Genomic DNA, 24,145 nt, shown 5'->3' with positions numbered 1-24,145 from the left:
TTGGGGGGGGGGGTTGTTGAATGGAGCGAGACAGACCATGGCTCCAGGCATGGCTGTCCCTCTTGCTAGTAGTGTGACCTGGTCGTCGTGAATCCTGGCAGGGGACCTGCGGCGGGCCGGGAATGTGTGCAACTATAGGAAAGCGGCACCTGCACTGGGAGGGGGGCGGTGACGCGGAGGTGGGTCCTGGGGGCGCAGCGGTAACAAGAGGATGATCCTGGGGGCAGGGCGATGTGTGTGTGTTGGGGGCTGTAGTCTGGGGGCGGGGCGAGGGCGCGGAGGGGAGCCCAGGGGCGCGGCGGAGCTGTGACGAGAGGATGGTCCCTGGGGGCCGGGCGGTGATGAAAGCCCAGACCCTGAGGGCAGGACTGTGACCAGAGGATGAACTCCATAGGCAGGGCGACGGAAGGGGCTGGATCCTGGGGGCGGGGCAGTGACTGGCATAGACCCACGGGGCGGGGCGATGGGGGGGGGGCTGGATCCTGGGGGTGGGGCCGCGACGGGAGGATGGACCTTGGTGGCGGGGCGATGAGGGGAGCCGGATCCTGGGGGCGGGGCGGTGACGCGCTGGCTGGTCCTGGGGTGAGGGCGGGCCCCGAGGACCTGACGGGGCGCGGCAGCCGAGGCCCGGAAGCGGTCGGAGGCGGCCTGTTGTCCCCGCTGTCTGCCAGCCATGGAGGAAGCCGACCGGCAGCTACTGCGGCGGTCCCGGATGCGACTGGTCAGCGAGCTGCAGGTGGTCCCGCTCTGGGATGCTCTACTGAGCCGCGAGCTCTTTACGCCCGACATGATCGAGGACATCCAGGTGCGTCCCCGTCCCCGCCCAGCCGGCACCCGCGCTTCCCGCGCGGCACGCGGCCCTCCCCGTCGGCGGTGGGTAAGGCGAGCGGCGCGGGGAGGTTGCTGAAGGCACAACAGGACTTAATGGCGAGCTCCCGCCCTCTGCCCCGCGTTGTCCTAGCCGGTACCCATCCTCTTCGAGGAACCATTGCGTGGGAACCCCGTTTTCCCTTCCGGCATCGAGCCCGCACGGTCCTCCCGCGGAAGCCAAGGATCCCACACGCCGCTTTCTGGAGTGTTTGCTAAAGCGATTTCGCGTCCTGCACCGTCAGCGTGCGCTGTTAGGTAAAAGGAAAATCTGAGGCACAACTAAATTTAGAAGAATTTGAGTAAGAAGCAATTCATGAATTGGGGAACACCACACTGAAAGAGGTTTAGTGTTACCATGACAAAACGTCAGAGGCAACTGTTTATTGGGAAGATGTGGAAGCAAAATAAATGATTTGATTGGTTTGCAGTTATAAAATTGCCTTTTTTTAGGTACCTTGTTGGAAAGTCCCTAGTTACACAAGCCTAGGTTAATTGACCGCTTATGATTGGCTGGGTGGTTTTATTTCTGTCTAACATAAACACTTGCCAGAAATGACCCATGTTAAGTTTTGCTTGTGTTTGCAATTTAACCAGGATTTGGAGCACTTATGAGGCCTGCTTGGTTTTGTCTGCTCAGGGATTCTTCGGGCTTGGTCTCCATCTTAATTTACTTTAACACTTGGAAGGAAGGAGGCATGTGTACTTTTACTTCACTAGCATAGAAGTTCCAGGCACTCACTTTGGCATCAGACTCTCTGGCAGCATGTGCTTGGGCAAGTCACTTACCCTGTTTGAACCTCGGTTTCCTGGGCTGTGAAATGGGAACAACAATAATGTTGTCATAAGGGCTAAATGAGATAATGGATGTGAAACAGTGCGGTGCCAGGCACAGAGGAAGGGCTCAACATGCCATGTCTTCTTTGGCCAGTCCCTTATGTGTTGTTTATGTTTTGTAAAAGGGTTTTAGAAATGAGGTTGACATTTTCTTTAAAAGCACTTTCACGTCTTTGTCTTGTTCGACCCTCACCACAGGCCTGTGGGGATACTGGAAGTATTTCCTGTGGTGAAGTGCATTGGGTGTGTCTGGCCCCAGACCCCCCGCCGGTGCCCTGGGGGTGCCTTGCAGGCTGAGTCTCCAGCTTGCACATTGTCCAGAAGCTTGGCTGGGCCCAGCCAAAGAGTCTTTAATAGGAGAAAGTGGTCAATTGAGTGTCATGTGAGTAATTACCAATTAATATAATAATAAAACAAGTCCTATGAGCACCTGCTGTGTGGCCTGTACTGGGCAGTGGAAATGCTTTGAGGCCACAGTCCTTGCCTTGAGGCACATTCATAGGGATCACAAGCTCAAATGCCGGTGGAGGCCTGACTGGTGGGCATTATATTGGGCAGCCTCTGCACTGTCCCCCATCTGTAGCTGAGGATGGTCATACCAGCATGCTGGCCCCATGTTGCCAGATCTTTCACATTTTTAAAGAGAAGCTGGCAATTTTTTTTTTTTTTTTTTTTTTGAGACAGGGTCTTGCTCTGTTGCCCAGGCCAGAGTGTAGTGGCATCATCATAGCTTACTGCAACCTCAAACTCCTGTGCTCAAAGTGATCCTCCTGTCTCAGCCTCCTGAGTAGCTGGGATTACAGGCACATGCCACCACACCGGGCTAATTTTTCTGTGCTTTTGTAGAAATGGGGTCTTGCTATGTTGCTCAGGCTGGTCTCAAACCCCTGGGCTCAAGTGATCCTCTTGCCTCGGCTTCCCAAAGTGCTAGGACTACGGGCATGGGTTGCCACTGAGTCCAGTCGGAAATCTTGATTTCTCTTTCAAATTTCCTGGCTTAAACTGTTAGCAAAAAATTCAGAATTTTAAAGAATCTTGTGTGAACCACAAGGCCACCATTTTGCCGCCTCTGGTATGGCTGATAAACACATAGGTTTTGGAGCGAGATGGATCTGGACCCTCATCCTGGGTTTGTTACATATTATTAATAGCAAGTTGCAAAATATCAAAACCAAAAGAACAAACAAGCAAAAAATCACTTTTCTGGGACTCACTTTCCCTCATCTGTAAAGTAGACAAATTGTAATTTAACCCCTTGCGGTTGTCCAGAGGAAAAAATGAAATCATGCATTTAACACAGTGTCTGACCTACTGGGAGTGTTTGGCAAATGTTGAGCAATCCTAACACCATGACCTGTTTGCATGTAGCTGACTGTTTCGCTAGTGAGATTCATCTTCTCATGGACGCTATGGGTCTGTGCTGTTCACTGTAGTAGCCATTGGCCACATGTGGTTATTTAGATGTAAATCTGAAGTAATTAAAATTAAAGTTAAAAATTCAGTTCCTCAGTTGTACTGCCCAGGAGTTCACGGGCCACTTGTGGCTGGTGGCTGCCATATTGGACAGTGCAGATAAAGAACATTTCTGTCATCAGGGAAAGTTCTCTTGGACAGTGCAGCTGTAGGATATTTGAGGACAGGGTGGTGTCTTATCCCTGTGGTTCCTGAGAAACTAGTCCAGTGTTGGGTCTCCAAGGATAGGCAGCAGATAACCCGAATCTTCCTCCTGTCTTAGTGACCGGCCCTGCCATTCTGACACCTGTCTGTCGACCTTGACTGTCCTCTCACCTCTCTGTTCCGGCTGCACCATCTTTGCTGCCTCCTATCCTGCCTGTGGCTCACTCATTTTCATTGCCCACCCTGACCCCAGGATGATTTTTTGAAAAGGCAGGTCCGACTCTGTCACTCCCTTCTTAAAATTCTTAGGGGCCTCCTCCCAGCTCTCAGGATGAATTTCTTGGCCTGGTCACACAATGGCTGTGCCCCTTGCCACTGTCCACCTACCCCCCTTATAATTTTTTGAATTCACTTCCTGATATTTTCTGGGGTCTCAGCTAAGACTTCTCCTCCTGGGGGCTTTCCTGACCCCCCAAGGCTGAGGTGGGTGGGCCTGTACCTTCTTGATCCCATATGTCTTCTGTCTGGGCACTTCTGTCCTTACTGTGTCATTGCTGGTTTGTCTGATTGCATCCCCCATTAGGCATTTGCTCCTTAAGGACTGAGGCTGTTCACTTAGCACAGTGCTGGGCACACAGTAGATGTCTCCACAGTACTGAATAAATAGATAAACACTCAGCGCACCTGCAGGCTCCATTTCTGCCCATGTGCCTGACTGTTTAACTTACACTGGAGGGAAAATGGGGGGTCAGGAGCCACATGAAAGTATGTGGGTAATTAGTGTTATGTCTTTCTTTTCAAACAGCGGGCGGGCTCTGGATCTCGGCGGGATCAGGCCAGGCAGCTGATCATAGACCTAGAGACTCGAGGGAGTCAGGCCCTTCCCTTGTTCATCTCCTGCTTAGAGGACACAGGCCAGGATGCGCTGGCGTCATTCCTGCGAACCAGTAGGCATTCAGCGAAGCAGTCGAAGCCGACCCCAGGAAACCCTACCCCAGTGGTGATTAGGCCAGAAACACCCAGGCCAGTGGACACTGGTTCTGGAGGATTCAGTGATGTCTGTGAGTATCAAGAGAGTGGTTGGTGGGTGGGGAGTGACCGTTGGTATGGCTGGGTGGGCTGAGATTCAGAATTGAATTTTGGTGTTGTGTCTCTGAGTGCTCATAAGGACGGGTGGAATATTCCAGTAGGTCTTCAGGAGATTTAATTCTGGCAGTCCCTCCTCTGAAAAGCCCGTGCTGAAGTCTGTTTTGGATGTGCCAGGTTTTGTTTTTGGTTTTCCCCTACCTTTGATCACTTGTCCGAAGTTTTGAGCTGTGTTTCTAGATCCAGCTATTGTTTAAGACTTGCCTTTGGGCTGGGCGTGGTGGCTCACGCCTGTAATCCTAGCACAATGGGAGGCTGAGGGAATCGTTTGAGCTCAGAAGTTCAAGACCAGCCTGAGCAAGAGCGAGACCCTGTCTCTACTAAAAAAATAGAAAGAAATTAGCTGGACAACTAAAAATATATATGTAAAAAATTAGCCAGGCATGGTGGCGCATGCCTGTAGTCCCAGCTATTCGGGAGGCTGAGGCAGAAGAATTGCTTGAGCCCAGGAGTTTGAGGTTGCTGTGAGCTAGGCTGATGCCACGGCACTCTAGCCTGGGCAACAGACTGAGACTCTGTCTCAAAAAAAAATACTTGCCTTTGGGTCTGGGTGGGTGACTGGGACTAACCCATGCCTGGGGGCAGGAGGGAGCCTCTTCAGAGTCTGCCCCATACAAACATGCCTCTGCAGGGTGCCTCCTACCCTAGCAGCCACCCTGCAAGGAAACTGAAGCTCAGGGAAATTCAATAATTGTTAATTATTTCAATTATTTTATTTAATAATTATTTTAATTATTACTGGACAAGGCTACGTCCAGTAAAATGCATAAATCCCAAGAGTACAGGTGGGTGATTTTTACCTATGTGTTCATACAGGAAACCAAGACCCAGATGCTCAAAATATAAAACATTCCAGTGCCCTGTGTCAACGGAAAAAAGCCAAACTCTGTAAAATAATTTTAAAGAGGTTTATTCTGAGCCAAATTTGAGGACCATAACCTGGAGCCACACCCAAGAGTCCTTGAGCAAGTGGACTCGGTGTGGCTGGGTTACAGTTTGGTTTTATACATTTTAGGGAGATAGGGGTTACCAGTAAAGTCATAAATCAATACGTAGGAAGCATGCATTGGTTTGGCCCGAAAAGGTGGGCCATCTCAAAGCGGGGGGCGGGGGGGGGGCGGGGAGCTTACAGGTTATAGGTGGGTCTAAAGATTCTTTGGCTATGAAGCTTTGTCTAAAGGCTTGGAATGTTTTAACATAGTTGCTGTTTATCAGAGATGAGCCACCTGGACATAGATTTGTTGTGTAAATTGAGGGCCTGTGGGTTTGTCTTGCATACCCTTAGGCTTGTTAATGGGCTACAAAGGATGTCCCCAAGAAGGGAGGGAGGCATGATGAGGCATGTCTGACCTCCCTCCTCCTGGCAGGCAATTTAGTTTTAGGATATTCCTTTGGCCACGAGGGGGCCCATTCAGTCAGCCAGTGGGGGGTGAGCCTTAAAATTTTATTTTAGTTCACACCTGTAAGACTGTCTTGCCTCTTCCCAGTCTAGTCCCTCTCCCCCTTTCGCAAGGTAATCTCTGCTCTGACCTCTATCACCCTGGTCCCTTTTGCTCGAGTTAAGGTGGAAAGCTTAGTAGGTGCTCACAATGAGGGCCGAGAAAGATTTCTCCACGCAGAGATTAAGACAGAAAGAAAAGGTTTATTTGCTTTTCCCTGGGGAGGAGAAAAGGACCAGCACAGAGGTGGAAAAGGAAGAATGTGCCCGCGGAAAACCAGCCACTGAGGCTTTTTAAAGCGGGTTGTAGACTGGCAGGTGCAGTGGAGAAACTGCTGCATCGGCCCCTTCTTTTCTTCTTGGCAGTTTGTAGATAACAAAAACTGTGAGGATGTCAAAGTGCAAGAGTTGGCTCCCCTGCCTTTCCTTGGAGAAGGCATTATCGCAGGAGATGTGACTCTGTCCTCGGGTTGTGGCTGAGGCCTGGAGCTCGGGCCCTGCTGTTCACTCAGGAACTCTTTAGACTGTCAGAGAGCAGATTCTCAAAAAACAATTTTGAAAGAGAGAGATTTACATCTCTTTTCTGTCCATTCAGCTCTCTTTAGCAGTTGTGCAAAACAGAACTGCAGGGTGCCTGTTAGGGAGAGAACTCCTAGGGTTGATCTTTGTTACTGGGGAAATTGGGGGGTTAGGTATTTTCCTGTTAGTTCAGCAAGGCCGCCCCTTTCACTTGTCCTTCAACTTCGTATAAATGGAATCCTGTGCACTCTTTTGAGTCTGGCTTCTTTCACTCCTCATCATATCAGTGAAATTCATTCATACTGTTTTGCATATCAGTAGTTCGTTACGTTTTATTGCCAGTGGTTCCTATTCTAAATAATCCACAATTTCTTTAACCATTCTCCTGTTGATGGACACGTGGGTTGTTTACAGTTAGGGCTTTGTTCCCACGGCCGGCACATGGAGATCTAGTGCTTCGTATTTCATGGTTGCCTGGTGGACCATTGCATGGTATTGATGCTAATAATAATAATAACAGTAATGATTAACATTATTGAGTACTTATTATTTGGCAGGCACTGTTCAGGTGCTCACATAAATGAGCTAATTTAATCTCCCCAAATCTTTTGTAAGTGCAGGTGCTACATGTTTCCCGTTTCACTGTTGAACAAAGTGAGTCGCGGATTAGGAAATGACTTGCTCCAAACCACACAGCTACTGTGAAATGGAAACAAGATTGCAGTCCAGGCTTCCTCATTCTTTTTTTTTAATTTATTTTTATTTTCAAAATTTTGAACACTGAGGGGCAATAGGCTTCCCCATTCTGTCTGCTCTGCTGCCAGGTAGCCCTACGTGTGCCTTGCGCTGTATTTCTTTATCCAGCCCTTGTTAATGGACGTTGTGTTGTTTCCACAGTGGCCTTGCCTGTCTCTGACTGAGGGATACATGCCTAGAGATGAATTGTGGGCTCAAGGGTGCATGTTTCCTTCTGATAGATGCTACCAGCTTCTACTTCCAAAATGTGTCATTTTTTTAATCTCACCAACTATGACTGAGGGTAATGGGTAGTATCTGAATACATAGTGCTGAACAACTGTGATTTTGAACAATCTATTAAAGCAGAGAAACAAACAAACATGATTAGGATATGGAGCTGCATTTGCTTGAAGTGTAAGGAAGAAGATTGTTTATATTCATTATTGTTCTACTGCAAAGAAGGCAGGTAAAATATAAAGTTCATCTGTTATCTGGTTCTGGGAAGTGTCAGTTTGAGTCATTTAGGAGCAGCAGTCTGAACTTGAAACTTCCTGTTCTTTTGTAAGGTATTTTATTTCCTGTTAGTTGTGAATATTTATTCCTAGTAGGAGCTTAATTCCAAAGGGTAAACAATAATAGTAATAATAAGATCACTTTAAATGTGAATATCACTTTATAGTATGCTGTAAGGCTGGTGGCAGGTACCCCTCCTTTCCCTAATGAAAAAAGAAGAAGTCCCTCCTATCCCTCAATACCCGCCCCAAAGCTGAAACAAAGAAATTCCTCACTTCTCACACCGACATCTCCTGGCCGAAGAAACTCCCATCCCCCAGCCCTAAAAACCTATATAAACCCACTCAGACTTCTGGGCGGGGAGGCTTCTCTGGTTCCCACTCCGTGGGTCCCGTGAGGCTCGCCCGGGTCCCTCTCTTGAGGACTCGTTACCCCCACCCGGGAACATGCCAATAAAGCCTCTTTACTTATCCCTTTCAACTCTGCTGGTCCTTCTTTCTCTGGCACCGGCTACTTCAAAGAAACCTTACATTTGGTGCCGAAACCCCGGAGGGTACTTTAACTTTCAGCTGCGCTGCCCCTCCCCTGGACTCCGGTCTTAAAACCTTACATATACATAGTGATTTTTTTTTTTTTTTTTTTAAGATTCAAGGTCTTGCTCTTCGGCCTAGGCTGGAGTGCATCCTCCTGGGCTCAAACAATCCTCCCACCTCAGCCTCCTGAGGAGCTGGGACTACAGCCATGTGGCGCTACCATGCCTGGCTAATTTAAATTTCTTTGTTTCTTTCTTTTTTTTTTTTAGAGATGGGGTCTTTCTGTGTTGCCCAGGCTGCTCTGAAACTCCTGACCTCAAGTGATCCTCCCACCTCAGCCTCCTGAATAGCTGGGATTGCAGGTGCAAGCTACCATGCCCGGCCACAGTGCTTTTTCAGGTCATCAAAAATGCCCTGTGTGGTGGTAGGCAGGGCAAGTCCTTCTCTTATTAGACTCCATTTACAGGGCTGGGCTCTGAGAGTAGCACAGTCACAAAGCAAGTTCAAGTGCAGAGCTGGGACTCGGGCCTGGGTCTTCTAGCTTAATACAGTGACTGTGCCATTCACCCTGATGCTGCTGAGAGATATCCTTTTTAGGTGCTGGGCCTTAGACTCCTGAAGATTGTACAAGAATGTTTACCAAGGTCGGTTTCATGGTGACCCACAAAGAAAGAGCTCTGTAGTCATGTAAGTGTGGGAAAATCTGGATAAGCAGGAGTGGGACCACCAGCAGGACTTCACGGAGTCCTTAATAAGCTATGCAGGAAAGGGTGCTGTAGATCAGCGTTTGTCAAGTGGGGGCAATTTTGCCAAACATCCTAAGATGCACAGGACAACTTTTCACAGTAAAGTATAATCTGGCCCACAGCGACAGTGCTGGGGTTGAGTGTACATACTGCTCTGGAGTATGCGTGCCAATGAATAATAATAGCTGTGAGCAGTTTTATTGAGCTTTTAATGTGTCAGGTATTATTTTATGTGCTTGGCATGTATCAATCATTTAAGGCCTTACCACAATCCTGTGAGGTTGGTAGTTGCTCCTCTGATCCCATGATGCAGATGGGGAGAACAGAGGCCCAGAGACTCCGAGCTACCTGCCCAGTGTCACACAGCTGGTGAGTGGTAGAATCGGGCTTTGAACCCAAGTACTCAGGCTCTGAAGTCCAGATTCATTCTGTCACTGCCTCATAAAGAACTAATGGCTCATTCACTTTCTTGTCCCTGGATTTGTGCCATTTAGTCATTAGCTTACTCAAGTATTTGTCAGGTACCTGCTGGGTTCGAGGCATCAGCTAGGTGTTGTGGGTGCAGCATTGAACAAAGATGCACAGTCCTTGCTTTCACGTGGGGAGGGACAGACATTTAATTCATGTCTGCACAATTAGGTCTTTAATCATAGCTGTGGTTAGTGCTTTGAAAAAGTTGAACACAGTGCTTTGGGAGTGCATGCTACAGGGGGCTCACCAGGGAGGGTGGCTTTGTCTTTAAATGTTTGAGGGGAAATGCTGTTTCCTTCAGAATGGAATTAACTTTCTTGGTTTCAAACATGAGTGTGTAACTGCTTGTCCCAGCCAGGACCTCTTGCATAGGAGGGCTGGGAGAGCTATTGGTGGCTATATTAGTCAGAGTTCTCCAGAAATGCAGAATCAATAGGAAATATCTATCTATCTAGATAGATAGATACACACACGCACACACACGCACACACATGAGAAAGGGATTTATTAAGGAATTGGCTCATGTAGTTATGGAGGCTGAGAAGTCCCATGATCTGCTGTCTGCAAGCTGGAGACCCAGGAAAGCTGGTGGTGTACTTCCAGTCTGAGTCTGAAGGCCTGAGAACCAGGACTGCCAATGGTGTAAGTCCCAGATTGAAGGCAGAAGACCAATGTTGCAGATCGAGTGGTCAGGCAGGAGAGATTGACTTTTCTCTTCTTCCACTTTTTTGTCCTATTCAGGCCCTCATTGGATTGCATGAGCCTCGCCTACGTTAGGAAGGACTGTCTGCTTTACCCAGTCTACCTGTTCAAATCCCAATCTTATCCCAAAACACTCTCACAGACACCACCAGAAATAGTGCTTAACCAAAGAATCTGGACGCCCTGTGACCCAGTCAAATTGACACATAAAATTAGTATCACAGTGGCTTTCTCTGCTCATGCCTTACCTGGGTTGGAACTTTCTTGAAAGTAGAAGTTGGCTCTTTAGCCCTCCCTGGAATCCTATCCCCTCCATTCTGGGGCTGGTGGCTGTGCTCACCTCCCATTACCACTCAGACTCCCTGAGCCTCCCACTCCCCTCTGGCAAGTGGGGATAAACGACAGTACTTACTTGCTGCGGGGACTGCTCTGAGGAGTGAGTGTGGCAGTGCATGGCAGGACTTTTGGGGCCTCGCGTTGAGTGAGCACTTGGTTGAGTGGGTCAGCTCTGCTTCCTTCTGTGATTTCTGAATTGCCAAGAACTGGGGAGGGGCTCGTCCTAGGGCATCTACCCTTCTGTAGGGTCCCCCATATCCCGCCTACCCCCCACTTTCTTTCTGTGTTGTGGCTGAGAATCACAAAGTGCCTTGACCATCCTGTGACCCAACCAGTCACAGGTTTTTCCCAGCACGCTTGAACCCAAACCAGGGCCTTGAACATTCCCAGGCACTGACAAAGGTATCTGGGTTTACTAGAAGGAAACTAGACCCAGCCCTGAGCCATATTCCTTAACCCTCCTATAAACTCCACACCCTGACCCTCTTGCTGTGGACGTACCTGGGCAGGACACCCCTTTCTCTCACTGCCGTCCCGAGGATCACGGCAGCCCACTCTGTGCCTAAGTTCCCCCGATAAACTCTGCACTGAGCACCCTGGCGTCTACTGCTTCCTTCTTTGGAATCGCAACTGACCCCATCTAGGGATGGTTTGGGGCACTCCCTTGTGGATACCCCCCTGCTGTTGCTTTTGGGGAGATTCCAGTCGTGAGTTCAGTGGGACAAAATGCATTTCTTCCCTTGGGCAGCAGAGAGGATGTGCTGTCCCTCTTCTCTTTGTGTTCGAGACATGGGCACATGCCCAGTGACCCTCAGGCTGTAAGACTGATCTTTTTGCACACACACTTAGCCATGTGTTTTGTTGGCCCCATGGGAGCCGCCATTTTGGGAGAAACTGCTCTCAGGCACCATGTATCTGACCATGACATCCTCCTTGAGGGTCCCTGAGCATGCCGTGCTCTTGCAGGCCTCCCTGCCTTTGTTTGTGCTGTGCCGTCTGGCTGGAATGCCTTCCCTGCCTCTTTCTTTTGGTACCCTTTGTTGACTTCTCCCTCCGCAGACCCCTGTAGCCTGTCCCCCCGCCCCCCATAGCCATTTTGTTTTGTCCATTGATAGTATTAATGGGGAATGAATGAATTCCTCAGTAGTAGATAATGGTTACAATTCTGGGGTTCAATGGAATTTTGGCAATGAGCAACCTCAGAATTAAATCTCTGGACTCTAGGAGTCTTCAGTCTAGGTAAAACCATTTCTAATTTAAAAAATGGGATGTAAGTGATTTTCTGGTATGGCTTATAAACTGGCAAGAGAATAGTTCCCAGCAAGAGGTCCAGACCTGCTCTAAGCAAGGAGTGGCACCATCGTTGGAACTCGAGTATAGGTTTCACCACAGCCTGGAGGTAGCCACTGTGTTCTTGTTTAAAAAAGAAGAGATGTCTCACGACCGTATAGGCTGGTGGCCAGTTAAGTTCTTGCTAAGTGAAGTGAAAACTCTTTGACATTGAAGGAAAGTGACCATCTTTATTCATTTATTCATTCTGCAAATATTTCCTGAAGACCTACTGTACTCAGCCCCGTGGACTCTGCAGACAGCCAGTGTCTGCTCTTCTGGAACTTCCCTTACCCCTTTCTGTTCTGGAATTTCACATGAATGGAATCACACTGTCTACACTCTTCTGTGTCTGGATTTTACACAGTATAATGTTTTCAAGGTTATCAATAGCGCTGCATGAATTAGTAGCTTGTTCTTTTTTGGGCTGTGTGGTGTTCCCTTGTATGGCTGTATCACAACTTACATACCCATCAACTTGTCTTGGAGTGGTTGTTTCCAGATTGTGGCATTATGAATAAGGCCTCAGTGACCATTCTTGGCCAATTCCCTAATATTTTGTGCCCACATATGCTCATCTCTCTTGGATACATACCTGAGGGTAGACTTGGTAGTCAGAGGGTAGGTGTGTGTTTAACTTTATTAGAAACTTTTACGGATATCCGAGGTGGCTTTGCTGCTTAATTCTCCCACTAGCAGAGCCTGAGGGTCCCCAAGTTCCTACTCCTCTCTGTGTGTGTGGGGCTGTCCTCACAGAGTCCCTTGCCCCTCCCTTGTTGGACCCTGACATTCACGTTCCCCTCTTTCTCTGTCTCTCTAGGTGCTCCCGAGACACTGAGGAGAAATGCGGATTTGGTGAGCCTTTCTGTGATTTGGGGCCCGTTGCTTGGGCTCTGGGCCCTTCCCTGTCCACTGGCCGGGTCCTTCCCTGCAGCCGTGTCAGGAGCCCAGGGATCCTAGCGCGGCCGGGGAGTAGGGTTCCAGTCCCAGCCTTCCCGGCTCCCTGCCCCTGCCCAGCACTTCTGACATAGCTTGCTCAACCCTGCTCTTCCTCATGTGTGAAGTCAGCGGGCAGACCTCAGGAGGGGCAGGCGGCAGGCTCAGCTGTGTTCCCCCATCCCAAGTCACCACTGTCTCATTCACAAGCATTCATTGTGTGGCTCCTGTGTGCCCTGGGCTCTGTTGGGGTTCGCTGTGGGAAGAGCCATCAGTCTAGCAGGGGAGAGAGAAGTTAGGCAAATGAATATGTATTTAATAAACATATTGATACGTACCGTAGACAAAAAGAACAGGCTCCCGTGGGAGAGAATTACAGGGAGAAGGTGCTTAGGGAGGGAGCAGCCTCAGACGCTCAGGTGGTGGGTGGGTGGGGCCTGGGCATGAGTTCTCAGGTGAGCCCTGGACTAGGTGACCTGTAAAGTCCTTTTGGGGTGAATGTTTGAGTTGTTGGATTTCCAAGCTAGCAACTCCCATCCCTGAATACCACGAGTGACTCTTCTCTCCAGAGTTTAGCCGACTGCTAGCCCCTACCCGTCTGTCCTGCGGGTGGTTCTCTCCCGCCTGCCATGCTGGCTGGAGACCCTGCTACTCCTGCCGTGGGAGGGCAGACCCCTTTTCCTGTCCCGTCTCTCCGGACTGTTCACCACCTAAGTGAGAAGCGCGGGCGGCCTCCTGGGGAGTGCGCTGAGGCCGTGGGTTATGTTGGTCCCTGTGCTGGGCAGGCGTATGTCCTGAACGCGGACCCTTGTGGCCACTGCCTCATCGTCAACAACGTGAACTTCTGCCCAGACTCGGGGCACAGCACCCGCGCCGGCTCCAACATCGACTGTGAGAAGTTGCGGCGCCGCTTCTCCGCGCTGCGTTTTGCGGTGGAGGTGAAGTGCGACCTGCCGGCCAAGGTACCGTCGCTGCCTGTGGGGGCGAGTGGGGACGTGGCCCTGTGAGGGACCCCGAAAGCCAGCTGACTGTCCAGGCGAGCCCTTACATCTGTAGGACCGTGGGGGGCAGTCTGGCCGGTGGTTACACGGTCAAGCTTCTGACTCAGCGAAGCCTGGGCTTAAGGACTGGCTGTCCCGGCTCCCTGCCGGGTGACCTCCTGTGCCTCAGTTTCCATGTCCAGAAAGCAAGAATAATACCCACCTTGTCGTGGGGGTTAGGTGAACAGTGCCCAAGCATAGCACCTTTTCCCTGCAAATGGTGGCTGTTAGTACTGTTAGGAGTGTCATGATTTCAGTACCGGCCCCCGGGAGCCGAGAAGTGCTGTGCCCAGGCCTTTGGGCTGGGCCCTCCCACTGCCTGGAAATCTGTCAGTGCGCCCGGCTCACCCGCGCCTTCCCTCGTAGAAAATGGTCCTGGCTTTGGTGGAGCTGGCGCGGCGGGACCACAGCGCCCTGGACTGCTGTGTGGTGGTCATCCTCTCTCACGGCTGTCAGGTAGGGGCCCCCCCCCCCACTCTGCCCTGCTCTGCGGGTACAGGCTGTGCTTCGAGGCTGTGCAGGATCCCCGTCCCTTCCTGTGTCCACAACACCCTTGGCTTTGTGGGAAGGAGCTGTGGAGTTGTGGGGCCCTGTCCACCTCCTGTTGTTTTCTCAGGAGCCATCTGGCCCTCTGAGGAGTTGGCTGTGCCCTCCTGCATCAGAGGTTCCTGGATTGCTGATTTAGGAGGTCGGGTTGGGGCCTGGGAATTGCATTTCTTACAAGTTCCCAAGTGATACTGATGCTGCTGGCCCAGGGGCCACACTCTGAGAACCACTGGTCTAGCGGAAGCTGGCCGGCATGCTCCAGCTGGGCCACCTGGCCCCTAGGGGCACGTGCGTGTGAGACGCCTGGAATAGATGCTGAGCGGGTCCTTCTAGAGCCAAACTCTTCTGTCTAAATCAGCCTTGGGCCCCTGGCCAGGACCTTCCGCATACTTGGTCCCCCCTCACAGAACCTCTGAACAGGCTGCTGGATTCCTTCCTACCCTCACTTCTTGGTTTTGTAACCAGGATTCTTGGTCTTCTAGGCCAGCCACCTCCAGTTCCCAGGGGCCATCTATGGCACAGACGGATGTCCTGTGTCCGTCGAGAGAATCGTGAACATCTTCAACGGGACTGGCTGCCCCAGCCTGGGAGGGAAGCCCAAGCTCTTTTTCATCCAGGCCTGTGGAGGGGGTAAGCAGCTCCTTGGCCTCCTGGCGGGCAGATCTGTGGGGAAGGAGCCGCCGCCTGCTTCCTTCTCGCCCAGCCCCTCCCCTTGGAGTCCTCAAGATCCCTCCAGGCAGTCGGGGGAGGGGGGGGCGGGGGCGTCCCGCCCATGGCCGCACCTCCACCTCACTGGGGCAGGCGGCAGCCCTGTCGCTCTGCAGAGGTTGGAGTCACGGTGCAGCAGCACCATGGGCACGTGTAACTGGCAGCCTCGGCTCCAGACACTTGGCACAAACACACTCAAAGCAGTGGAGAGAGGAAAAAAGCTCTTGTTACTTTCCTTGTCATTCCCCAACCTCCATCAACTCGACGCCCTTTCCACTGTGACAGAGAAAGGGAGGCCATCGCTGAACTGCAAGGAGAAACTCAAGGGTTTAATTGTGGGAATTTCCAAGGCCCCAGGTCCAGGGGATTTGAGGAATAGTGTAAGGATTATTTGTAGTTTTGCCATATGCCCTGATTTTAAACCTAACCGCTACTTACCGTTACCTGATTTTCTTGTAAAATAAAAAAAGAGAGAAGAGAGAGAAACATTGGGTTTCCTGGCTTGCGGGTCATGACAGGAATAGTGGAAGCACTAGAAGTTCTGTCCCAGGGAGTCCCCTGTGCCCTGGGCTCTCCAGGGGCTGGAGCATTTGAAAGGTGTATCGGTTCCTTGCCCCGTAGCCTGATCTGCCAGGGAAGTGGGCATCGTTACCCACAGAAATGGCCAGCTTGTGCAGGGGGCGCTGTATCTGCTGACAGCCTGTGACGTGGGCACCTGTGGTATATTTCTTCTGTGCCCTTCCTACTGTCCCATACTGTTCCATACTGGCAGGGTGGGGTGGGACTTGTCTTAGAGAGCAGGCTCTGGTCGCATGAGTCATCAGTAAGTGTTCATTGAGCACCTGCTGTATACACCAGGCTGTGTTAGGTGCTGGGGATAGAAGGAAGACAGGGCCTCAGGCCTCTGAATTTATAATTTGACATGAGCTATATTAAGTCATGACCCATGCCCACAGCTTGGCCACAAGTGACTGAGGACACTTCATTCAACCCTGGATTGGCTACTCATTCATTGTATTATACGGTCCTGGGCCAGTCAACCTCTAGAAACCTTGGCAAATGGGAGAATAACAGAACCCACCTGGTGGCGTTACCATGACAATATCCAATGCACTAATTAGTGTGTGTACAATGCCTAAAATGTGTTTATTCTACTAGCTGAAAACCTAGACTCCCTCCGTTCTCCCACTCCGGAAGACCCAGTGCCCCCTACGCCCCTGTCACCAGCGCAGTTACCTCAGAATAACAGCATTAGGAAAGGGGAGGCGGCTGCTCTTGGGGTTGTGGACGTCCTGCTCTAACTCACCCTTTCTCATATCGAAAATGCGTGGTTGAGTGATGCTCTCACGCTGGAGCCTGTGGCCCCTCTTCTCATGCGAATAAAATGGAAGGTGGAGGGGGTGCGGGGCCATGAATGAGGGTGGGCGGGGTGCCCACCTTCTGGACAGTTAGCCTGTCTTGTGCACCCCTCCCCCATCCATTCTCAGGAGCAAGGAGGACCTCTGTCATGTGCATGGCTGCGGTGTCACTCTTTGGACTCCTTAGCGGGGCCTACAAGGCCTTTGATGACGGGCCCCTGCCACTGTTGTCCCCCGCCCCCCAGCACAGCTCAACCTTCCCAGGGTGTCCCAGGCTCTTCATTGCTCCTCTGCCTTGTCCCCTGGCTACCTCTGAATCGTCCATCCTTCTGGTTATAACTTATTGTCACTATCTCCAGGAAGTCTTCCCTTAACATCCCCTTCCTTGTACAAAGGTCAAGGTTAGCTGGCCCTTGTGTTCTTGCAGGCCCTGTTCTGCTGCTGCCATAGCACTTTCTCCCTGGATTGGGATGGCCTCATCCCTGGTCAGCTTTGAGGGCAGAGCGAGACCTGCTGCCCCCCAGCCGGGCCCCCAGCCTGGCACGGAGCTCACAGTCGGCTCGCATCTCATGTGGATTCTAATTGTTTGAATTTGAAGTGGAACCATATAAAAATATCTCTGAACGGAATTTGAAATAATTTAGATTCCTGCCATTAAAACAAAACAACAAAACAAAACAAAAGAAAACTTACGGGGAGCAGCAGGATTTCCAAGCTCTGGAATGCAGTGAGTAAGATGCCCCTTTGGCGTTCTGGTCCCTGCTTTGCCCCTGGCAGGCTGCGTGACCTGCTGTTTATCGCTGTTGCCACATGGTGGCGCCACATCAGCTGAGAGCAGAAATACACAGAAACGGCCCGTTCTCTGCCACTGTCTGGCGGGTGTCCTGTTTACGGGCATCAGCATGCCTGCCCTGCATTTTGGTGACTCTTGCATTGCTATTTTAAAACTCACTGTTGTAATAATTTAAAACAATTTAAAAATCCTTCAATACCTTCTCCCCTTCATTCAGAGGTAGCGCAGCACCAGGGCTGGAAAAACGTGCCTCAGAGTCATTAATTTTGGTGTGGGATGTCGGCGTGATACAGCACAAAACAGCAGGACACACTTGGCCGAAGGCACGTGGCCGCCTCTGTGAGGCCAAGCTGTCGATTTTGGGGTGACCCCTCTTCAGAGCTTTGGAGGTCATGGTGAGAAGGCGGAGAGCGACAGCAATGTGCTGCCGCGGTTGTGAACTTCACGTGCGAGGGAACATGGCCTCCTCCCGCCGTGTGTTTATTCTTACGGGACGTGAGCCTTGCCTTGCAGGGAGGTTTGCATTAGTGAGGCTGGCTAGGAACCAAGCTGTGCACAAATGCAGCACCCCGCAGGCTGGGCCCTCACGTCAGATTTGCAGGAGGGGGATGACGCAGGAGTGGAGGGGCAGTCGCACCCCCATCTGGCCCGCTCTTCCCCTTTCCCCCTGGCCTGTGATTCCGGTGTCTTCTCTGTGTTTGGCAGGCAGTCTCTCTGCTCACCCCTGTTTCCTTGGGCCCTTCTGGTGGCACCCCGCACTCCAGTGCCCCTGCCGCTGCTGCAGCAGGCTGCCCCGGCACACCAGACACAGCGCCACACTCACGTCCCCCCCTCCCTCTGCTGCTTCATAGACCTGGGGCAGATTCCGGAATCTCTACCAAGAACACAACCAGCAGATGACCCGAGAAAGCTCGAGACGAGTATGGCTTTTGCAGATATGAGAAGCCCCACGTTGCAGGCTGGGGGTGCTCTGGGGGAAGCAGCAGGGTGGGTGAGAGGCAAAAACTCCAGGGCAGAGGCCTGCTCCCCTGCATGTCATCTGGGAGGATGCAGATTACAAGCAGCTCCGGAGCTTTAGCTGTGTGGAGCGAGAGGTCCGTAGATGTTATTGTTATGGGGTTGCCAGAACCATCTCTGACTCCTGCAGATGGGCCCCCAGCTCCCTGGGTGAACTGTGACCGCCCGTCCGTCACATAGATCCAGCCACACCAGCCTGCCGGCTCTGCAGCCCGACGTGTGCCGTCTCTCCCACCAGGACTGTTCTTCCTGTTCTCTCCCATCAGAGCCTGGATCACCGTCACCTTCTCCAGGAGTATTTCCCTAAGGGACCCTCTGGACCACTCAGCTCTGCCCCCTGCCTTTTTCTTCTTCTAACCCAAGTTCTTGTTAGCTGCCCCCTATGATCCCCATGAGCCCTGTGGCAGAGGACCTCATGCCAGGAGCCCTCCCACAGTGTCACTGTTTCCATGGCTCTGTGGCTGACTGTGTGTGACCTGAGTCCTGCCCTGACCTCTCTGTTTTCCAAGCCTGACGCTGCTTTGGGGGAGTTTGGATTTTAAAACTGAAAAGGCAGAAAATATGACAACCCAGAATGTGAGAGCTGATACAGACATCTCATTTCTTCCTCTTCCGTTTGGATCCCAGCCTCCGGCACGGTCAGCTTTGCTCCCTGAACACAGTTGTCTCTGAAGCATTTCCGCACATCTCTGTGGTCTTCATCGCCAGTTCCAATGACTTTATGATGTTCCATTTTCATGACATGCACTCATTTATGAAACCATTTTCCTAATGGTGGCCATTTAGGTGATATCCAATTTTTGGCATGCATGACCACAGGTGCCTTTGTATAGAGAGCTTTTATCTGAATTTGAATTCTTTCCTTAGGAAAGTACTAGAATAGAAGATGTAAACATCTTCAAGGGTTTCATTACCTGTGACTTGGTATCTGTTTGGTATGTTTCTTTCTTTCTTTCTTTCTTTTTTTTTTTTGAGACAGAGTCTCACTCTGTTGCCCGGGCTAGAGTGCCACGGTGTCAGCCTAGCTCACAGTAACCTCAAACTCCTGGGCTCAAGCCATCCTCCTGCCTCAGCCTCCTGAGTAGCTGGGACTACAGCATGCTGGCGCCACCACACCTGGCTAATTTTTTTTCTATATATATTTTTAGTTATCCAGCTAATTTCTTTCTATTTTTAGTAGAGACAGGGTCTCGCTCTTGCTCAGGCTGGTCTCGAACTCTTGACCTTTAGTGATCCTCCCGCCTCGGCCTCCCAGAGTGTTAGGATTACAGGCATGAGCCACCGTGCCTGGCCCAGAGTCTTGCTCTTGCTCAGGCTGGTCTGGAAGTCCTGGCCTCAAGCAATTCTCCCACGGCTGCCTCCCAAAGTGCTAGAATTACAGGTGTGAGACACCACACCCAGCCAGAGAGATTTTTTATTAGTGACTCAGTCTCCTTACTAGTTGTAAGTCTGTTTAGATTTTCTATTTCTTTGTGACTTAGTCTTAGATTTTGTGTTCCTAGGAGCTTATCCATTTCATCTAGGAGGTTACCAATTTGTTGGTGTACCATGGTTCATAGTATTCTCATATTCCTTTTTTATTTCTGTAGTAATGTTCCCACTGTCATTTCTGTTTTTAGTAATTTGAATCTTCTCTCTTCTTAGTCCATCTAGCTAGAGGTTTGTTAATTTTGTTGATCTTTTTGAAGAACCATCTTTTTGTTTCATTAATTTTTCTTTACTGTTTTTCTATTTTCATATTTTGTTGATCTCTACCCTGTATGGCTTTTTTCCCCTTTAATCTAAGTGTCAGTGTAACTTGAGGACACAGTTTATTCACTGTGGGCTTTTAGCGCGTGAGACAGAAGGACCCCTCTTCTCCTTACCTGTGTCTCTCCTCGGTGTCCGTGTTGATACTCCGCACCCCAGGGTACCACGTAGATGTACGTGTGTCTGCCCCTGTGTCGTAAACCGGGAGTTTAAAGAAGGCTTTATAATAACCGTGGGAAATCCCCTGTGGATTTGCCTGTTCTGGGTATTTCATATAAATGGCATCATATCTCATGGCCTTTTATGAGTGGCTTCTGTTCTCAGCACGGTGTTGTCAAGGTTCATCGTGTCGCAGTAGCAGGTATCCGTGTTTCAGTCCTTTTTAAGGCTGGAGAATGTTCCCATGTCTGGATAGACCATGTGTAGTTTGTCCATTGATGTGTTGATGGACACTGGGTTGTTTCCACCTCTGGGCTATTGTGAATGGTGCTGCCTTGCACACCTGTGTGCAAGTTTTTGTTTGAATACCTGTTTTCAATTATTTTAGGTGTATATCTTATAACCTATTTTTATAGCAGTTTTTAAAATTTCTGGACTCTCCTTTTTACCCCAAATTTGAACTTATGAACGTGTAATAGCTTTGTTGTAGAAAAAAGTAAAGTTTCTGTTTGCTGCTCATGTTTGCCCAGTACTGGGACCCTGGCTCGAGAGGGAATCAGGAGGTCTTGGGCTGGGGGCCGGGTGGATGGGCCAAGGTGGGAGGCCAGAGCCCTGGTCTGTGAGTTTCAGTGGCAAATGGTGTTTGTTTTTGCTTCCCGCAGGGCAGAGAGATCATGGGTTTGAGGTGGCCTCCACTTCCCCTGAAGACAGGGCCTCGGGCAGTAGCTCGGAGCCAGATGCCACCCCGTTCCAGCAGGGCTCTGGGACCGTGGACCAGCCGGACGCCGTGTCTAGTTTGCCCACCCCCAGTGACATCTTTGTGTCCTACTCCACCTTCCCAGGTGAGCACATCAGGAGCGCTCGTCGTCCCAGCCAGGGGGTTTCCCGTCTGCCCTGGAGGCAGCTGTGCCGTGAAAGAAAAGGCCTGGGTGTGAGCCCTGGTTGTGCCTCTTGCCACCTGTGTAGCCCTGAGCAAGTGACTTCGCCTCTCCGAGCGTCAGCTCAGGCTGAAGGGGCGAGGATGCACGGTAGGGCACACGCCCTCACCGCCTCACCCTGCCTCAGCCTTCTCAGCTTTAGAATGGGAACAGTCATGGCACCTCAGGGGTTGTCACTGAGCACAGTGCCTGGCACATGGCAGGGGCCACAGGTGGTCGTTTCCTTCCTTTCTTATCCCTTGGGTGAGTCCCGTGACTTCTCTGAGACTTGGTTTCCTTGTGAGGAAGGCGGGAATCATAGCGGAAGGCAAGAGGGGTCATGAAGAGGAGATAAGATCAGGATGCGGGCAGAGCTGCGGGGTGAGGCTGCTCTTGCAGGGGTGGGGCTGCTCCTGCTGGGTGTCTAGATGGGTCCACGTCTGGAGGTCCCCGAGACTGCGTGCATGGGGAGGGGCGTCTCTCCAACAAAGTTCAGCCTTCCTCCCTCTGAAGGTTTTGTCTCCTGGAGGGATACCAAGAGCGGCTCCTGGTATGTGGAGACCCTGGACCGCGTCTTTGAGCAGTGGGCTCACTCGGAAGACCTGCAGTCCCTGATGCTCAGGGTGAGTGCTGCCTCCCTCCTCGAAGCCGGGGTGGCTGCTCAGGGCGGCAGGCAGGTGTCTTCCTCTGGGCAAGGTGGCGGGGTGAGCAGGGCACCAGGCCCAAACCAAAGGTAAAAGGCGGTAGGACCCCGTCTGCCTCCCAGTCCTGGCTTGCCGAGAGGGTCAGTGCTTTTGTTTCTCTTTATGAGAGACCGTGCTGCCAGTGGTGACATTTGCCTTTTAGTCAAGGGGCTGCCCTCTGTGTGTCCTCTGAGGTTCCCAGGCCAACACCTCCTGCTCTCCCACTGATGGAGCCCGTCTTCAGTGCCAGGATGGGATGGCTCACTGGCCAGAGCCTGGCACCCTCGAGGGTGGGTCGTGGGGCCCCTCCCTGCACCTGTTGCACCACTGCAGTCTTCTCCTCTTGTCCCGCAAGAATCACAAATCCCTCTTTGGGGCTGGGCACGGTGGCTCATGCCTGCGATCCTAGCACTCTGGGAGGCCAAGGCAGGAGGATCACTTGAGCTCAGGAGTTCAAGACCAGCGAGAGCAAGAGTGAGATCCTATCTATACTAAAAATAGAAAAATTAGCCAGGCGTTGTGGTGCACACCTGTAGTCCCAGCTACTCGGGAGGCTGAGGCAGGAGGATCGGTTCAGCCCAGGAGTTTGAGGTTGCTGTGAGCTCCGATGATGCCAGTGCACCCTAGCCTGGGCGACAGAGAGAGATTGTCTCAACAAAACAAAACAAAACAAACCCAAAATCCAAGAACCAAATCCCTCTTTAGTACATTCCTTTCTCAAGAGGCCCCAGGGAGACGACCGACGGGGAAGGGTGGCCTGGTAGGGCCAACACATTCCATGGAAACGCCACTCAGAGCAGTTGCTTCCTCCGAGGGTCCCAGACCTCCTGGCTACCTTTGGGAAGTAGCACGTGGGGGTCCCTCCTGCTCTGCTCGAGGGCTGGGACCACCGCTTGCTCCTGTGGGAGGAGCCGGTCGCTGCGCTTTGCAGAGCAGAGCTGGGCGGGTATTGTTTCACTCTCATTTGAACATGGTGGATTTTGAAATTTTGAATTTTGAGTTTTTTAAACTTATATTTGAGGTGCTTGTTCATTAAATCCCCTGGGCAAGGATGCAGTTAGAGCTGTTTTTCAAGTGTGGGTGTAGTGGACATCCCCCCAGCCCCTGTCCTGAATTTGTCCTTCCCTGGAGAGAACTGAACTCACCGACCTCTGTGGTCATGTTTTCACAGGTTGCTAACGCCGTTTCGGTGAAAGGGATTTACAAACAGATGCCTGGTTGTTTTAATTTCCTGCGGAAAAAACTTTTCTTTAAAACACAGTGAGGCCCAGCCTCTCACCCTGCCTTATCTTGTGCTCCAGAACCTTCCTGCTCCAGGCCAAGTGGTGGCTGAGGCCTGGACTTCCTACATCTCAGGGACATCCAGCCTGTACAGGGTCTGGTCTTTCCCTGTTGTGCCAGGCTGTTAGCAGCTTCCAGACTGGACACACATGCTGAGCAGTGGCGGAAGAGGGACGGAAGAAAGCCATGGATACCTCGTGGCCTCTTCACCAGTGGCTGGTCTTGGGCTAGTGACTGTGGCCTGTGAGCCCTGTGTTTTCTCTAGACGGGGATTAACCGCCACACTATGACGTGTGGGGCTATTCTGTGTGTTGTAGGATGTTTAGCACCATCCCTGGCCTCCACCCACTCGATGCCAGCAACGCCTGTCCCCGAGTAGCGCCAACTAAAAATGTCTTCAGACATTGCCAAATATGCCCTGGGGGACAAAAGTGCCCCCACTCAGGAATCACTGATCTGCAGAGATTTTTGGCTACAAACAAACCAGCATCTCTCTTAGATCAGCAAGCTGGGGGCTTCTAGACTCTGAGTAGGTGGAATCTGTGAATTCTAAATGAAGTTTTAAAAATTGTTAATTTTTTCTGTATTGCATTATTCTTAAAAATAAACCTTAGGCAAACATGGACTCCGTTTTGCCTATTTCCCCCCTCATTTTGCTTGTAGCTTTGTTCTTCCATATACAGGACACTTTTGTTTTCTTCAAAACATTTCCCCATGTCTTTTGGGGTCTTGCGATGTTGCTCAGGCTGGCCTCAAACTCCTGGGCTCGAGCGATCCTCCTGCCTCAGCCTCCGAAGTAGCTGAGTGTGCAGGGGCCCGCCACCATGCCTGGCCTTGTTTCCCCATATCTTAGTTCACTCGATCCGTATCCCATCCCAGGAAGGCAACTAGGGTGGGAACCATGTACTCAGGGAGGTTAAATCTCTTGTCCCAGGGAACACAGTTATCCAGTGGAGAGACCTGGCTGGAACCCGGGTCTCCCGAGTCCCAGCCTGTGCCTGCCCTGTGCCTTGCTTGCCAAGGCACCCCCGGACTGCAGTGTGACTGTGGTGTGCAACAGTGGGACGCTGGGCTTCCTCAGAGAAGGCCCCATCCCTGGGGTCTTTTAAGCTGTCCTGATCCCAGCCTGTTTCTTGTTTCTAGGGCCCTGGATGTTAGATGATTTG

The 24,145-nt window shown here is 51.2% G+C and overlaps 1 protein-coding gene across 3 annotated transcripts; it reads left to right on the top strand.

Moving 5' to 3' along the window:
• Window positions 1-628: 628 nt before the first annotated feature.
• Window positions 629-24,139, top strand: CASP9 (caspase 9). 3 transcript variants are annotated; one of them, XM_069477358.1, is made up of 9 exons: window positions 634-805; window positions 4,127-4,382; window positions 12,613-12,647; window positions 13,514-13,690; window positions 14,135-14,224; window positions 14,797-14,944; window positions 20,761-20,940; window positions 21,529-21,638; window positions 22,870-24,139. In XM_069477358.1, the coding sequence occupies exons 1-9, from the start codon at window positions 674-676 to the stop codon at window positions 22,960-22,962; spliced, it is 1,221 nt and encodes a 406-aa protein (XP_069333459.1). In that variant the 5' UTR covers window positions 634-673; the 3' UTR covers window positions 22,963-24,139. The 3 variants fall into 3 exon arrangements, with proteins under 3 accessions (XP_069333461.1, XP_069333459.1, XP_069333460.1); XM_069477360.1 differs by lacking the exon at window positions 22,870-24,139 and having other exon boundaries at window positions 629-805; window positions 21,529-21,764; XM_069477359.1 differs by lacking the exons at window positions 12,613-12,647; window positions 13,514-13,690; window positions 14,135-14,224; window positions 14,797-14,944.
• Window positions 24,140-24,145: the final 6 nt, after the last annotated feature.

Source organism: Eulemur rufifrons, chromosome 8, assembly GCF_041146395.1.
Source record: "Eulemur rufifrons isolate Redbay chromosome 8, OSU_ERuf_1, whole genome shotgun sequence".
NCBI classification, from domain to species: Eukaryota; Metazoa; Chordata; class Mammalia; order Primates; family Lemuridae; genus Eulemur; species Eulemur rufifrons.
Note: the sequence above shows the minus strand (reverse complement) of the source record. Positions and strands in the feature narration are given on the sequence as shown.

Bases quoted from the DNA above. Each gene is read 5' to 3' on its own strand.
- CASP9 (XM_069477360.1), top strand. From the start codon at position 674: ATGGAGGAAGCCGACCGGCAGCTACTGCGGCGGTCCCGGATGCGACTG. The intron at 13,691-14,134 runs GTACCGTCGCTG...CTTCCCTCGTAG, and splicing joins AGTGCGACCTGCCGGCCAAG to AAAATGGTCCTGGCTTTGGT. The intron at 14,945-20,760 runs GTAAGCAGCTCC...TGCTTCCCGCAG, and splicing joins CATCCAGGCCTGTGGAGGGG to GGCAGAGAGATCATGGGTTT.